This window comes from Labrus bergylta, chromosome 13 (assembly GCF_963930695.1).
Source record: "Labrus bergylta chromosome 13, fLabBer1.1, whole genome shotgun sequence".
Taxonomy (NCBI): Eukaryota; Metazoa; Chordata; class Actinopteri; order Labriformes; family Labridae; genus Labrus; species Labrus bergylta.
Window position 1 is genome coordinate 23,400,775 of NC_089207.1, and position 15,521 is coordinate 23,416,295.

Here is a 15,521-nt window from a genome sequence, read left to right on the forward strand (position 1 = left end):
ATTTCTTAAATAAAATAACTTATAATTGTCTAGAAAACTTTATTCACACTGTTTCTTCAGGCACCATGCTAAACTTGCTAAACTTGACGAATATTGCTTGTACTAATATTTGTTTCTAAATTATGCAATTATTCACATTTCATAATATGTTTTTTCTTATCAATTTGAATGATTTACTGTAAATACATTTTCATCTTGCACCATCTGACTCTTAGTGTTATGCATGGAAATCAGATGTACATATAATCATGTTCTACGAAAATTTGGAGATTTTAAGAGTTGGCTACAAATGTGCTTTCATGGACTTCTTGGTTCATGTTGATTGACATTTGAACTGCATGATTAGAAACATTTGTCAGGTAGATGATTGCTGGCTTTCATTGTAAGGACAGCATGTGCCAAAAGATAGATATATGGAGAGTGAAATTAAAAGAAAAAAGAAAAGAATTTGAGCGTTTCACATCCGGTTGTGATCTTTAAACATTTGGGAATAAACCTGAAGCAAAAGAAAAAGTCACATTGCAAAGTCATATTTAAAATAAAAACACAGGACCCAATCAATCATCATCCATTTTTTGGAAAATATTTTGCCAATATTTATTATAAAAATATAAATGTTTCCACTACAAATCATTTTACATTAGTAGACAAGGCCATCTACGTTTGCACACGTAAACTCTCACACAGACACACGGGTCAGTCTTGAGACAGAAAAGGGTGCATAACCGTATTGCTCGCTCCGATGTCCCAGGTTTAAAAAGTAAGTCAAAAACCAAAACACAGATAGCACTGACACATAATTTACTGTATGCTACAAAAAAAAAACATCAACATTGCGCTGTATAATGTTAAACAAATAAATAATGATGTCAAACTTGTCTTTTTATTGTAGAAAAAAAACAAAAACAAAGCAGACACATATAATTCAAAATCAGATAAAATATAATACAGATGATTTTTGTCTCTTTTTTAATTAAAAATGTTGCACAATTTTTTATTTATTCTTTTATACATACAAACATTTGTACAAAGAAGGATGGCCATGTACATATAGTGGGATCTGTAGTGCTAGTTGCTATCATTATGATGGTTTACAGTATGTACACGCTAATTGGAACACATAGCAGCAACAGCAGCATCCACAGGTAGACCGATTAACAGAGGAGCGACTGACACACTGAACAGGGCTGGGATTCCCAAAAGCATCACCACTGTCCATTAGATTCACCTTCATCCATGGCAATAACAGTTCCATTCAAAGTGCTCAAATATTTTGTACCACAGTAAGTGCTGGGGAGAAGCTTGGAGATACCTTCAGGGTTAAAATGACCCAACCAACAGCACCAAAGTACCAAAGTGCCAGTTTAGAAATACTGGATAAATGTTGCGCTGAGGGTTAGACTGGGTGACATCAAAGCACGGGACAAACATCTGTTGGTTTGTACTTACTGGTACAAAGATCATCAGTGTTCTAAGGTGTCTTTAGGAAATCCCATCCTGGACGTACAGTATGATGAACAAGGATAACAATCTGGAAAGTTATCATTTATCAAAAGTGTTGCATCTTTCTCAGGGCATGTTCACACCTTGCTAGTTCAGGGCAGTAATGAAAAAAACCCCATGCTCCTATGACAACACAGGACGACGACCATGACTTTACTTTAATAAAACTGGACCTTTTTGCTTGAGGATCTTGCCATGATCCAAACCATCTCCGGGAGGCACTCTACATTTTGCATCAAACATACCAGGATTTAAAGATAAAGAATTAATTTAATACTAAAACAAAGATAGTTATTTTATTAAATGTATGCTTTTGTTAATAAGTTATGGTTTGGCGAAAGCAAAGAGACTAAGACATCCTCACATCAGCTGTGTTGATCTCAACCTTCTTCACTAATGGTACGCTGTAGACAAATCCATAAAACTCTTAGAAAGACAATGATACCTGATGTTTTCTTGGGTCGATTAAACTGTCCTAACTAAGGAAGAAACTCGAGAACAAACTTGCTTCTACTTTAAAATACAAAACAAAGAAGAGGTACGCATGACACCACTTTGTCTCATTCAAGTTCTCTTTTGCCTTTTATGAATGTCTCTCTAACAGTTCCACCATTTTTTGTACTCTTAAGCTGCACGCTCAAATCATGACTCTCCTTCATTCTCTCTTTCTGTTTCCTATTGTAAGAAGAAATAATGTATACATCCTGAGATTTCACACAAAGGGCCTTGGGTTGAGGACATAACCGAACTATACAACATCAGATCATAAGCCAACAGAACATAGATGTCACCATAAAGAAAAGTATATGTGTGATGTGAGTTATGGCCCCTGGACCTTCAGAGCACAGCGTTCGATACATTGTACATGTGACAGACTCACGGCTTCCACACAATGAGACGATTTAACAGAATATCATGATTATTGCTTTTATGTGACATGTCTACTGAATGCAAATGCTATAGGTTAGAGCTACAGAGTTAAATGGCTCGGTTGTCATCTTGGTGTGTCTGTAGAGACAGCAAATGTAGGTAGTTTCAACAAAATCTCGCACCTCAGACCTCATAAAGTCCAGGAAGGGTCCACACCCGAGTGAGGTACTGCTATGTCCCATGCTCTACCTGCAAGGCATCTCAGCCATTTCACCTTCTTGTTTCGCAGGCTGCTAATCGGGCGTGATGGGTGGAGACTGTGAGCATGCCCATCCCTTTTTAGCCGTAAAGGGAAAGCTAAGCTTTCCTGCTAAGCTCATTTTGGAGAGCTCCGGCTGTTTGTTAGTCCAGTTTTTGCCTTGTATCACAGTCCAGTCCTATGTAGTATCGCTGGTAAGGTTTATCAGACCTCCTTGGACTTCCACTGCTTTTCCAACCCTCCTCTATGTCTGTAAGGCATCTCAACGTGGGCATGGAGGGATGGAGGGTGGAAGAGTCCGGCATTTCACCAGCTGGCAGGTCTGCACTGAACACTTCCTGTTTTCCTGTCAGGACTTGATATGGTCTTTCATCAAAACGTTGACAGCCCTCATTTAAACCATTTCATGTTTTCCATCCGTTTCCTGTTTACAAATGAAGCCACAGTGTTAGGCTGTGATTGGCAACCACACCAATAGACAGGTCTCTGGTGTTTTTTTATTTGTTGGGTTCCTTTTTCTAAACAGGTACTGGGCCATTCTTAGTGTGAGAATCAAGGGCTTTGAGGCTGCTCACGATCTTCTTCTGCGGTGCTACGATAGTCACTCCAACCTTTTTCAGATCCCTGGTTGGTGAAGGAAAGGGGGAGAAACAAGAAAAGATTGGAAGAAAAAAGATTGAAAGTGTGTGTTAGAGATGAAGGATATGACACCCGGGTTCTAACAACATGCATCCAGCACTGCTCCCTGCACTTTCCAATGCAACTGTCATTCACAAAGGACTGCATTTCCCAGAAGGCCATGGGCTGCCACATCTTTGAAGGAGGTCTATTGGGGGCTGTTGCCTCCACTCCCCATCACTAACTAACAGGAGGGTGGGCCTATGGGGCAACACTGACAGCTGCGATTACGACCCTGTCAGTTGGGAAACAATGTTAAAGCCACAGTGGCACAAAAGACCTACTTTCTTGAATTGCATTATGCTGGATTCATTTGACAGGGCAGGTATAACTATGTGGAGAGGAGCAGCACTGGTACACTTGCAGGATATCACATTGTGAAACAGAGTCATCCTTTGACTTCTTATTTCAGTGAGAAGCTGTTTTAAGATTAGTTACATGCATTCAAGTGTAGGAAAATACAGTTGGTTTAGAAGACTAATGATCAAATCATTTAGAGGTCGAGAGGCAGCTCTGTATGTGTTATTCATTTTCACATCAAATTCACACAGAAGTTAGTCAGCTCTATTGAAACATTAAATTCTTTAGAAAACATACACAACAGCAACTTCAATATACAAGTATACATACTTTGATTGCTTGAATAAAATTACAACAAATGTATGTTAAGTCCCATCTCTTCTGCTAGTCATTATAACGATTGTGTTGTATTAGTAGAAGCAGGAGTTGTAGTCACAGTGCTGTTGTTACTAAGACAAACAGTTTCAGCCATTGAAACATTTAGGTGTTATTCAAAATTGTAACACAAACATTTAGTAAATTCAGTTGCAAGCAGAACTTTAAGTTTTCCTCCAAAGCAGCTGAAGAAGCCAAAGTTCAAAACATTCTGAGGTATCAGAAAGTGGAAAAAGTCATCATGTTTCTTCACTACCTGCTACCATGTAAAGGGATAGTTATCTGGAATTTAGTAATTGTTGAAAAGCAATAATTATGTTGCAAGAACCGTAGCCCTACATTTGACACTTGTTATACCCATCCAGCTTACTTTGAGGTTTTTCAAATTTCTAATGTTGTCAGGGCACTAATAAATATAAGCATTGTTTTCCAGACATTATAACAGTATTATGGCATTTGCCTGTGGTAAATTCTTCTAAAATTCCAACTGTCTGACAGTGTAGTTTAATTTGTAGTTACCGATTACAACAGGATCGAAACAAAGCTTATGAGTCACTAAATTCAGCTTACTATCCCTTTAAAAGTCAGACAAGTGAGAGCCCATCAATGCTTCTTGAAGTGCGGTACTGATCCCAGACAGGCCTAGGTCTTATCCTCTAACCCACCATCCAGAGCCTGGGGAGGAGGAGCCAGGTGTTAGAGAGTGGTGATTCCCATGGACGGCTCCCATTCTGGGCAAGTGGCCGGCGTGACATGGACCTCCGTCAGAACCACTCTACTGAGAGACAGCCAGGCCCAGCAACATTAACATTTTGTCATAAAAAAATGTGCTCTGTCTAGAACGACATCATCAAACATCTGCGTTACAACCAGGAAGGACAACATTTTCTCAACTTTATGTACCGGAGATAAAACCTTTTTTATTTGTGAACAATTAACCAAAACTTTGTCCCTATACTGAGTGGTCACCAGTTGACACATATTTTTTTAAAATACAATTGCAAAACACATTCAACAACTGTATCTTAAAATACATGGTGTTATTCTAAAACATGAATCTACACATTTCTCAAAACTACAAAATAAAAGACACATACATATGAACAAACATATAAAAAGATAAACAGCTTAAAGTATTTCATAGTTAACAGACATCCCCATCATTGCACAGTGAATACACTACATGGTATTTTTTGTTTGGTGTTTATTAGGGGAACTTGTGAGACCAACTGAATCATCAGCTAAATTATACATATAAATTCACATTGACACAGGTTAGTTTCTCCTCTGTTGTGTCACATTTTAAGTTGTTTGAGAGACAGTAGATGCCCTGTAAGGTTAAGGATATAAAAGTGCTTTTCAACTTATTCCAGTCGAGGTTAGTCGGCTCTAATTGACAGAGGAGCACAATACCTGTGAATACACTTTAGATTGTACAAGATAATGCCAGTGTTTTTTTTCCACTTTAAATTGCTTTCCTTTTGATTAGCAGGTCAAGTTCATCACCACCTTAATCAAATACATACAATGAACTTTGCATGCACTCGCTTTAGATGAAGAAAATAGACCAAGTGATGCTGCATTTCCTAGTCAATCTATTCTCTCCCGGCTTGAAAAAGGACTTCAATTACTCGAGCAGATGAGTCAGCACACTGCAGCCAAGTATGATTACTGTTCCTCGGAGGTCAAAGCACCGCCAAGCCTTGTGCTGAATATCAAGGACTAGATTAAGACTGTACAAATCAATAGAGAAATCTATATAGAGCAATGCATGGTCTTAGCCAAGGCTGCTTGCTGTGTAGCTGAGTTAGCCTTAGATGCCTTAGCCTATAAGACTTCAGTGGATTAATACTGCAGTGATCCAATTTAGTATCCGCCTACAGAAAATAATGGACCAATATGATTTCTGTAGGCACGGTTTTTCCACTGCTGCTCATTTGTAATGCACTTTGTCCATTTTCTAAGATGTCCATCTATCTGCAGTGGAAGCATTGAGCTTATTAATGTGTGGACAATGAAGAACTTTTTAATGACTGATACATCCCAAGAGAAATATATATTTTGTGTAAAAGCCTTTCAAACAGCAAATACAATGGAGCTACAACAAAGGAAATGAGCTGAGAATGCAAAATGTGGCTAAGAAATCAAATTTAATAGTCTAATTATCATTATCAAAAACAGTTTCTTCCCCAGCAGTGAGCCAGCACTCTTTTCAGAGAGTGCACTTTCACTCATGTTCTTGTTGTTATTATTGCAGAAAAGCATAAATTTGCAGTTTCCTTAAAGGAGCCCTAAAAAGTTTCTCAAAATTCAAGTTTGAATATAGTTTACGAGTCACCAGATTTTACAGAATCCAAGAAATTGCTTCAGGGAAAAGTTTAAACCACATATTTATTTTATCTTCACGGCCCCTATTTGTCAACTTCATTCCAATATTCATCATTACTTAAAAGGATGTTACAGTCAACTTTTTTTTTTCCAAACATAACTAGCCAATTACTTTAGAAGACTGTTATTTTGCTAAGTTAGAGACAGAGGTTTGAGCTGGCAGCAGCACTGACCACCGCTCTCCAACAGGCCATCAGTTCAGTTAATGCCTACTTTGATCACAATGATTACAACTGTCCAATTATTTACGCAGTCACATTCCACATCAATTAAACCAGCAGCGGGCCAACAAAGACGGTGAGAAAGGCAGGCTAAAGGGTAAGAAGAGAAGTAGAACCTGTACTCGGACACTAACAAAACATACAGAAAACATCAAATATATATTTAAAAAACATGTCAGCTGGTTTGTTTAAAGTCTTGAGTAACTTCACTCTGAACTTTCAAAATAAGAGGCATTTTAGTTATTTACTTGTGCTTAGGGTTCATAAGTTCTAAGTACAGAACTATGATATCATTCTCTACTGCAAACTGTCATTTATCCAAGGCCATGATTGGCTTCATTATTTGTTGTGTAACAAATATCTTGATTTTAATTAACTTTTTAGCACTTCACAAAACTTAGAAATGTATATGCCAGAATACATTCACTGTTGGCATTATTCACAACCAGGATGTATAAGTATAAAGTCAGTATTTACTTTATACCACCAAAAACTCTAAGTGGCATTAGATTCCCTCGAAAAAGATAATCTTCAGTGTTAAAAGACGAGACACTGTTATTCATTATGGCCAGTGTTAAAAACCTCAGCGTGTGCACTCCACATGGAATTCCTCAAGATCTGGCTTCAAAATACATTTTTAACAATTTTTTCTTCATCTTTGCTTTGAATTTGAATGCTTTGCAGTAAAAAGAGGGCCATGCATACCTATTTGACAGCGATGCCTTTATTTGCTCCTTCAAAGGCCCCTCTCTATACCCTTTTATCCCATCAAATCTCCCCTCTCATGCCCTCCTTCAATGCTCTCTCTTTCATTCCCTTTCTAGTTTGGAAGATATTTATCTCTTTCTTTTAATGCTCGCACCTTCTCCCTCTGTACTTACTTGCAGCATTGACAGCGTGGCTAAAGGCCTGTCATCATGAATTACCATGACTCTCACTTGGACACCTTTAGTAAGGACTCTATAGCTCTCTTTACTTACTCTGAACAAGTGTATGTGTGTGTGGCAATTCCTGGGCTTGCCACGGGTTTTTGGGACCCTGTAAACACTACTGACATGAATAGGCAGAGTATCCCGATGAGTGTGTATGTGTGTGGTTGTCTTACTCTGTTGAGGTCTTGGCCAGGGTGTCACAGGAGCTGTAGCTGACCCCAGAGAAGGCCTCTTTGCAGGGTAAGGTCCTCATTCCATCCATCCAGTCACCCATCGTCCCCATTGAGGGAACCTCTGAGCTGCTCCTGTCCAACAACAAGTTTGCTGGCCTGAAAGGCAGAAAGGACACACACACACACAGAGAGTAAAGATTTAATAAGTAAAATTTAACATACAATACATTTCCTTGGGTTTGACGTGTAACTTTTTCAAATTAAAGAAACTGTGTTCATGGTTTCAGGATTAAAAACAGGCATGAACTCCACCCAAATCACCAGTTTCAAAGGATAATTCAATTATAAACTGGTCTATTTGAAAAGCTCTTTCCACACATCTTTTCTCTAATGCAGTTCAGTGCTTCTCTCTTGTCGATCACTTCTAGCTGAATTAATCTATGACGTGAATACAAAGTTTGTGTTTGGCATGATAGCTCTGATCTTGTAACTCCCCATAAGCATACAGTATGTCAAGTCAGAGCAGTTTGAAATAGGGATTGACAATGGGAAACTTCTTAGAACCAACAGGTGGACGCTATAAGCAGCAAAATAAATAGCAGATGTTTGCAGCATTGTTGCAAGACTATTACATTGGGTCCAACTCTGCCAATGTAGCAAATCTTTGGCAGAGTTGCAAAGTTGCAGCTGCCTTCCAATATGTTGCAGACATGAAAGTATTTAAGGGCGATATTATCCATGCCATCCCTCATCTATACTGCTTATCCTGTAAAGAGTTCCAGGGCTGGAACTGATCTCAGCTGTCATTGGGTGAAAGGCGACGTACACCCTGGACATGTCAATTACAGGCTTACATGAAGAGATAAACAAGCAATCACTCCTAACAACCAATAATTGATGCCTTTGGCCTGCAGTGGAGAGAGCTGATGAAGTCACACATGCAAAGGGAGACGTGCATATTTCACACAGAAAGGCCAATGCAGGGATCGAACCAGGAACCTTTTTGCTAACAACAACAGTGCTGTCCATACATGACAACCTTTACTGAAAAATTGCCATGCAGACGGTGCCCTGTTCAGTGGCTGATTAATAACTCTGCATAGCACAGCCCCTAACCTCCAAACTTTACCATGTCTATCCTACAGCCATGGTTTCTTTTCAAGTTTTATGAGCAGACCTTTCCACATCTAGTTGCTGTCATTAGAGTCTATTGAACCTGACCGTATAATTATAGATGTATAATGAATTGTACATCTATAATTTCTGTGCCTGCATACCTATACATAGCTAAACATAAACCAGAGCTACACACACACATCCACGCACATACACGTACACACACTGGCCTTGTGTGTCTGTTACATACAGTAAACATGCTCAATGCCTTCGGGATTTAAATACAGGGGGGAAATCAAACTGTCCAACAAACTATGTCCATAATGTATTTAACATATTCAGAACAAGATTACTTACAAAATCACAATCAGTTTCTGTCTTATGTCATTACAGTTTCTGGTTGAACATGTACCATGTGGCAGATTTCAACACTGGATTTGATTAGACCTGATGGTTTCAATTGGATCAAATCAAATCAACTGCACTGCATTGGGCTTTAGAGTGCTCAGTCAACAGTAGAGGGTGAAGGAAAGGCTGCAGGCACTGTTCTGACTCGATAATTCAGGAAAAGAGTGGAAAGAAGAGGGATGAGAGAGGAGGACAGACATACAGAGAGGAACAGAGAGGAGACTGGAGGGGAAGCAAAAGATGACAAAGAAAAGCTATTTCCTTTATCCGCGTCTAATCTTTGATGTCATTACTGATGCTGTTTTGTACAAATGTGTTCCTATTTGCTGTTGTGAAATCTGATCACGTCAATGCAGGAAATGGGAAAACCAGGTCAAACCACCTCAGGTCAAACTGGAGCTCAAAACAAACCGACCAATCAAACAATAGCCAAATAATGGATTAATTAGAGCTGTCTGTGAGTTTATAGCCCAGTGTAAGAGTGGCATTTAAAGCTGGATATCAAAGACACTCTTTTTAATTAGGACACGCTGCATCTGTCCTTAAGAATAGACAAAGGCACCTGCGTCAGCCCTGCACAAACAAACACACAAAATACACTACACACATGCACAGAAGGGAAATAAAGCCTTGCAAACAAGCTAGTACAGGGCTGAAAAAAAAGGTAGTTCTCCCTCAGGGAAAACTATTCATAGCCTTGTAAATAAACTCATTAGAATACCAGGAAGTCCACCTCCGCCTGGCTGATTTAGATTGGCAGGGGGAGGTTTGGAACTGCTCCGTGTGTTTTTGTGTGTGAGAATGTGGGAAAATTGCCCTAAGGTAGGCTAACTTTAAGGAATATGGTAGGTATCAGGCATGGTGAAATATAAACAGTTTGTCATTTTCCCATATTTTACTTCATAACCATCATGTTGAACTTAATAATGTATCCATTTTTGCATTTTTTTTAGTTTGGACAGTGCAGGGCCGCCTTCTTTGAGGACTTTTTGCCTATGTACATGAGGTGGAACCTAAAAAAAGGCCACCAGCACCCCTTTATTGTATACTTTTTGATGTTGAAAATGTTTTACTGGTAACTAGTTTAAGTCATTTTCTGTTGTTTTTTCACCTTTGATAATAAGATTTACATGTATTGCATAGTACACTAAACTAAACAGTCTCTGTACGCTTCAAGCGACATGTTTTCATTCATGGAAGTGAAACACGATTTGATTTTTTTTTTTACAATAGTATATCATCAAGTTGTCATTAAGCAATCTTACAAAAACAACAAAAAAATAACACACTTAGCCATCAAAGGGAAAAGAAAAGCGAGATGACAGCTCAACTTGAGACAGGAAAAAGGGAGAACAAAAAGATGCGTTTGAAGGAGTGGAGTGGGTGTTGTTACAATGATTGAGTCTTTTCCTGCCAGATCAGAGGCCTGTCAAAATGCGGAGGGCCCCCCAGGACCCCCTGGAGAGACTGGTTTGTTGGAAAATGAGGGGATATGTGGAGACGGTTTGCATACAGGACAAAAAAAAAAGTGTGAATCTCCTTGAGAGGAAGGTTGAAAACGTTTCAAGGGGAAAGAACGCTTAGGCAGCAATTATCGGAACATTTTATTCTTTTTATCCATCAGGAAGGAATGATTGCAATGGTAAAGCCTTTTTTTTTTTTTTTACCAGAATAAGACGGTTAAGATTTCTTTTTTTCAGTTTTATTGATCCTCTCCTCCCCTGTACCCCCTTTTTCTATTTTTCTCGTCTGATCTCATCTCCCCTTTATCCTCTGCGTTCTTTCCCCTTCTCCTCTCCTGTGAGAGGTAAACTCCAAATGACCTTGTTTCCTCTCCAATATCAATTTCTTTTTTTTTCATTTTGTTGTTACATGTTCAGCAACATCTCACGGCAGCTCAAGAGAGAAGATGATTGGAGGGGAAACAGAGGCATGAGATGATGGGGAATATAGAGGGGAAATATCACATCTGTATGATGACAGAGGAAGGCTGAAACCCCCTTGTGGACTAAACACTATATAAGAAAGCAGAAAAAAACATACTCAAACAGAAGGATGTATAAATCCACCACAGAGGGAACATAAAGTCTTACCCCCTTCACATATTCATTTCCCTTCCCCTTTTCTGCTCTCTCTCTTTCATTCTTCTGACCTCTAAATAACCAGGGCTGTGTAGTCTCTTGTTTTTAAAGCTCTCAGGGGTGGAGAGAGGTGAGTGAGGAAGAGATAGAGATATTTTTAACCAATATTTAGACCCAATGTTATGCCTCTCAATTGCTGTTTTTCATATTAGGCGATTTGTATCATCTGCCTCTGTTGAGTGTGATGGATACCATGTAGGTTTAATCAATACTGCTCAGGTGGTCTGAGGGAAGCTATTAACCTAAATGACTCAGGTGTGACATTTTGATTAGATTCCAGTGAGGCATGCAGTTTTCTTTTCTGTGAAGTAGCCAGATTGTTAGTTAAGTGCTTTGGATGTCTTAATAAAGAGAGCTCTCAAACTTTGTTTTTACATTTTTTACAAGCCTATATTTGAATATATACAATATAAAGAAACCACATATTGACGTTTAAATAGTTTTATGTAAAGGCATTGGTCTTTAATGCACTTAATCAACATTGCCTTGTACCAATCTTGGATCCTCTCTCTTGTTTCTGTCAACTTCTCAATCAGCTGAGTTTACACATTTTGACATCTTCATTGATTAATTTTAGGTAATGGTTGACCTATTAATTGACTTTCAATTTTGACCTCAACAGAGTAAGACAACCACACACACTCATCTTTTCATTTATCTATTTTACTTGGCTAAATTTGTTTTATTCAACAAATCAACCAAACTTATCTTATTGGCCAAGACCAAACATGTCCAATGGTCCCAAACCCCAGTCCTAGTTCTAGTTTACTCTTGATTCATTTGTTAACGCAGATTCACAAATACTTGTCTTTATATATTTTGCCCTTTAAGTCTTATTCAGATGAACTAGAAACCTACGACTACCTACAGTATTTCTTATGTAGGTTCAAAGTTATACTTTGGCATTACCCTTCACAATGACATTCCATTGCAGCATGGTAACAAAGCTTTGCTGTCACTCTGCCTTTGCATTTTGTTTGAACTGAGCAATACCATAATAAAGGTGTCCATTATTGATTTGACATAATATGACAGATTTGCAGTAGCACTACAGGTACTTAGACAGCGCCCAGTTGTCATACCTGGGGACATACACATATGCATGGTTCAGCACTCTGGCTCCGATCTTCACAGTGACACTCGCCCTACAGTGTTGTTATGAGGTTTCAACGTCATTGTACTTTTGTACTTACACCTTGCATTTGTAATGATGTAATGTTGGTGTTGAGTGTGCCTTCACATTTTGTTACTGCATTGCGAAACGGCAAGAGGCATGGTGTGTAGACATGCGGAGGGAGCTTCACAAACACACAATATGGCATTCCCACACAAACAGTGCTTTTGTGTCCTGCCAGTTCCAGGTACAAAATGCCACCCTCTCCCCCCAAAAACACCTCTATTGCTAGGAGCGATGGCTGATCAGTGATGGACCGTCTTCGCCCCACCTTTCTCCCTTCTGCGTAACACATTTTAGAAAGATGTGGCATTAACTGGCATTAGGAATTTATCGACGGGCGTAGAAGTCCCTTAATGAACAGATAATGCTGTAGGGGCAATCAACGGACTTTGATGTCATTATGAAAAGGAGTACTGGTAGAATATAAACGGTTGGAATCCTCACCATGTTTTGCGGAGCAGAAAGAAACACTTTGATCTCATAATGTTTTAGACACCCTGTAAAACCAATCAGAAAGACAGTGGTCTCGAACCCCGACCGGGCTCCTGTTAGCCCATAATTAGTCTCTGACAGCCCACCTTGGCCTACAGACCCCAGTCCTTTCCCATCCTCATGCAGGGACAATAAACTCTGACCAGGTCCCCCCTCTGAAGCCTCCAGATGCTCGACTCCAGTCCCGAGCTTTGGTCTGGGCTTGTGAAGGAGGGAGTACTCCATTAGCCAGCCAGGACAGCCAGCAGACAAACGAGGTGTGTGAAGCTGAGTGCAGCTGCTCCCGCTGTGCAACTGCCACCAACACCATACACACAAAGGCACAAAACACACACATACACACCGTTCTCATAAATCACCACAGCCGCCTGTGCTCACCCAGCCTGTGCTCGCCCAGTGTTAAAAGCCAATCAGGGAAATTACATGCAAACTCCAAGGGACCTATTTTCACTTTCTCAAGAAATCATTAGTCAGTGTTATGAGCTCTGACGTCTCCATAATACCACGGCTGTCTGCCGCACACCCGAAGCCTGCCCCCCACCCTTGTAGGGGCTGCAGTGGTTCCCCACAACCCCCTGGGACAGAATGGTCGTCCAAACAAAGACGCATGGCATGAGGGAAGGGAGATGGGAGGGAAAGAGCATCATAAGATCAAGGGGAAATACAAAACGGCATTAGACTTCATGGGAATGAAAAAGATAAAAAATATGGATCTAAATTGTTTAGGGGTAAATATATGGGAGGTGTCAAAGGCTGTGCTAAATTTCATGTAACACCCTGTGAACACAGGAAGCAGGAAGGCAATATTTACGACAAACCCTGGTACTACATGGTTCCAAAAACAAACAGACATGCACCAAGGGAGAAGAACATTTGACTTGAATGCAAAACCTGCTGCTCTTTCCAACCATTGACATGTGATTACAAAATTGAGCTGCAGTAAACCTTTATGTTGTGTAAGTAAAATAGAAAGATCTTTAGGGTTTGAATGTTTTGAGTGAGTGAGGCTGGAGAAAAACCAACAACTGGTAAAGCTATGCACAATCAAGAATGCATTTGCCTCTTACATTCTAGGCATATCCTTTAACTGGATGGAAGCCCCTTCAGGTTTATTAGCCTTTAGCAGTATGCCATCTGTATGCACAAGAATAAATAAAAGTGTGATATGTTACAGTACCTTGATGTTGTGTTGGCTGTGATTTTGAGGCTACCAGGGTTGCGGATAAGTTTATCCAAGATGCTGACTATTTGTTCAAACTTCGGCCGATTGTTCCGCTCTTTCTGCCAGCAGTCCAACATCAGCTGGTAGAGGGTGGCAGGGCAGTCCATGGGCGGGGGGAGACGGTACCCCTCATCTACAGCTTTTATTACCTAGATGTAGAATGGAAAAGATTTAAGAAATGACAGATGGGGTATCAATGGTGGGAAATACTATGAACAAATTGGTATAATACACCATGGGTTTGGATACTAGATGTTTGTTTCAGTGCTGTGTGTTGCAAAACCCTGTAGGATACAAAAACGGTTCCTAATTCACTGAATGATGTTCCTAATAAAGTCATTTAAATTATGCTGCAGGGAACTTTTTTGGAGCGAATTAAAGCACCAAACCCTTTTAGACTGATACCAAACAACAGCCTCAGAATCTGGTTGTTGGGCAGCAACATACATTGCAAATGTTTTGTCTTGAAAATGTCAATGTTTGAATATAGCTAGCATTACATTTTTAACTCCAGTTGACATTTATGTGAATATGATATTTCTATCAAAAATACTCTATTGCTATTTTACTCTAATGGTCCAAAAGCCTCTTTAAAAGAATCTGATTATGAACCAAACGTCTGAATCAGTGGGAGATGCTGATGCCTCCACTTTGTTCCCATCAGTAAAACGTTGCAAACAGACTTCACTGCAGTAATGTCTGCTACACAGACAGCCTTTTTTAATGAACATTTAATTAACATCATGGTACTTACATCCTGATTGGACATCTCCCAGTATGGCCGTTCCCCATATGACATCACTTCCCAGAGTACAATGCCATAACTCCACGCATCACTGGCTGATGTAAACTTCCTGTAGGCGATAGCCTCTGGAGCTGTCCACCGGATGGGGATCTTACCTCCCTGAGAAAAAAACAGAATGAGGCGACATCTACGTGTTAATGACAGCTATGGTTACAATATTTGTGCATGAACAAAATCTCAAGGTTAAACTCCATTATAAAGTTCTAAACAGCCTTTAAGGCCAGTGGGTTCTGTGGTTTGATGTGAGCGATGTGATCTGATCCTCAGGGCCAGACCTGTAACTGTGAATCTGAAGTATTACTATTATACAGTGTGACTGATTTGTTCTTACACACTATAGCATAAACTAACATTCTGAGTAAGATATAAGATTCCATTTTGTATTTGTCAGGTTTATTATTATTTTTTTATTATTATTATAAGTCAGCATTGAAAATGTTATTTTAGGGGCGCTGGTAGCC

General features: G+C 39.5%; 1 protein-coding gene across 4 annotated transcripts in view; it reads right to left on the reverse strand.

Moving 5' to 3' along the window:
* Window positions 1–561: 561 nt before the first annotated feature.
* Window positions 562–15,521, reverse strand: part of epha3 (eph receptor A3) — a 97,841-nt gene continuing 82,881 nt past the window's right edge. For 2 of the 4 annotated variants that reach the window (XM_065961902.1, XM_065961901.1), the window contains exons 14-17: window positions 15,010–15,159; window positions 14,211–14,404; window positions 7,700–7,855; window positions 562–3,256 (exon numbers count right to left, since the gene is read on the reverse strand). In XM_065961902.1, the coding sequence (XP_065817974.1) occupies window positions 3,151–3,256; window positions 7,700–7,855; window positions 14,211–14,404; window positions 15,010–15,159 (606 nt within the window). In that variant the 3' untranslated portion in view covers window positions 562–3,150. Of the gene's footprint in view, window positions 3,257–4,650; window positions 4,764–7,699; window positions 7,856–14,210; window positions 14,405–15,009; window positions 15,160–15,521 lie in introns of all 4 variants that reach the window. The other 2 variants (XM_065961904.1, XM_065961903.1) reach the window with 2 other exon arrangements.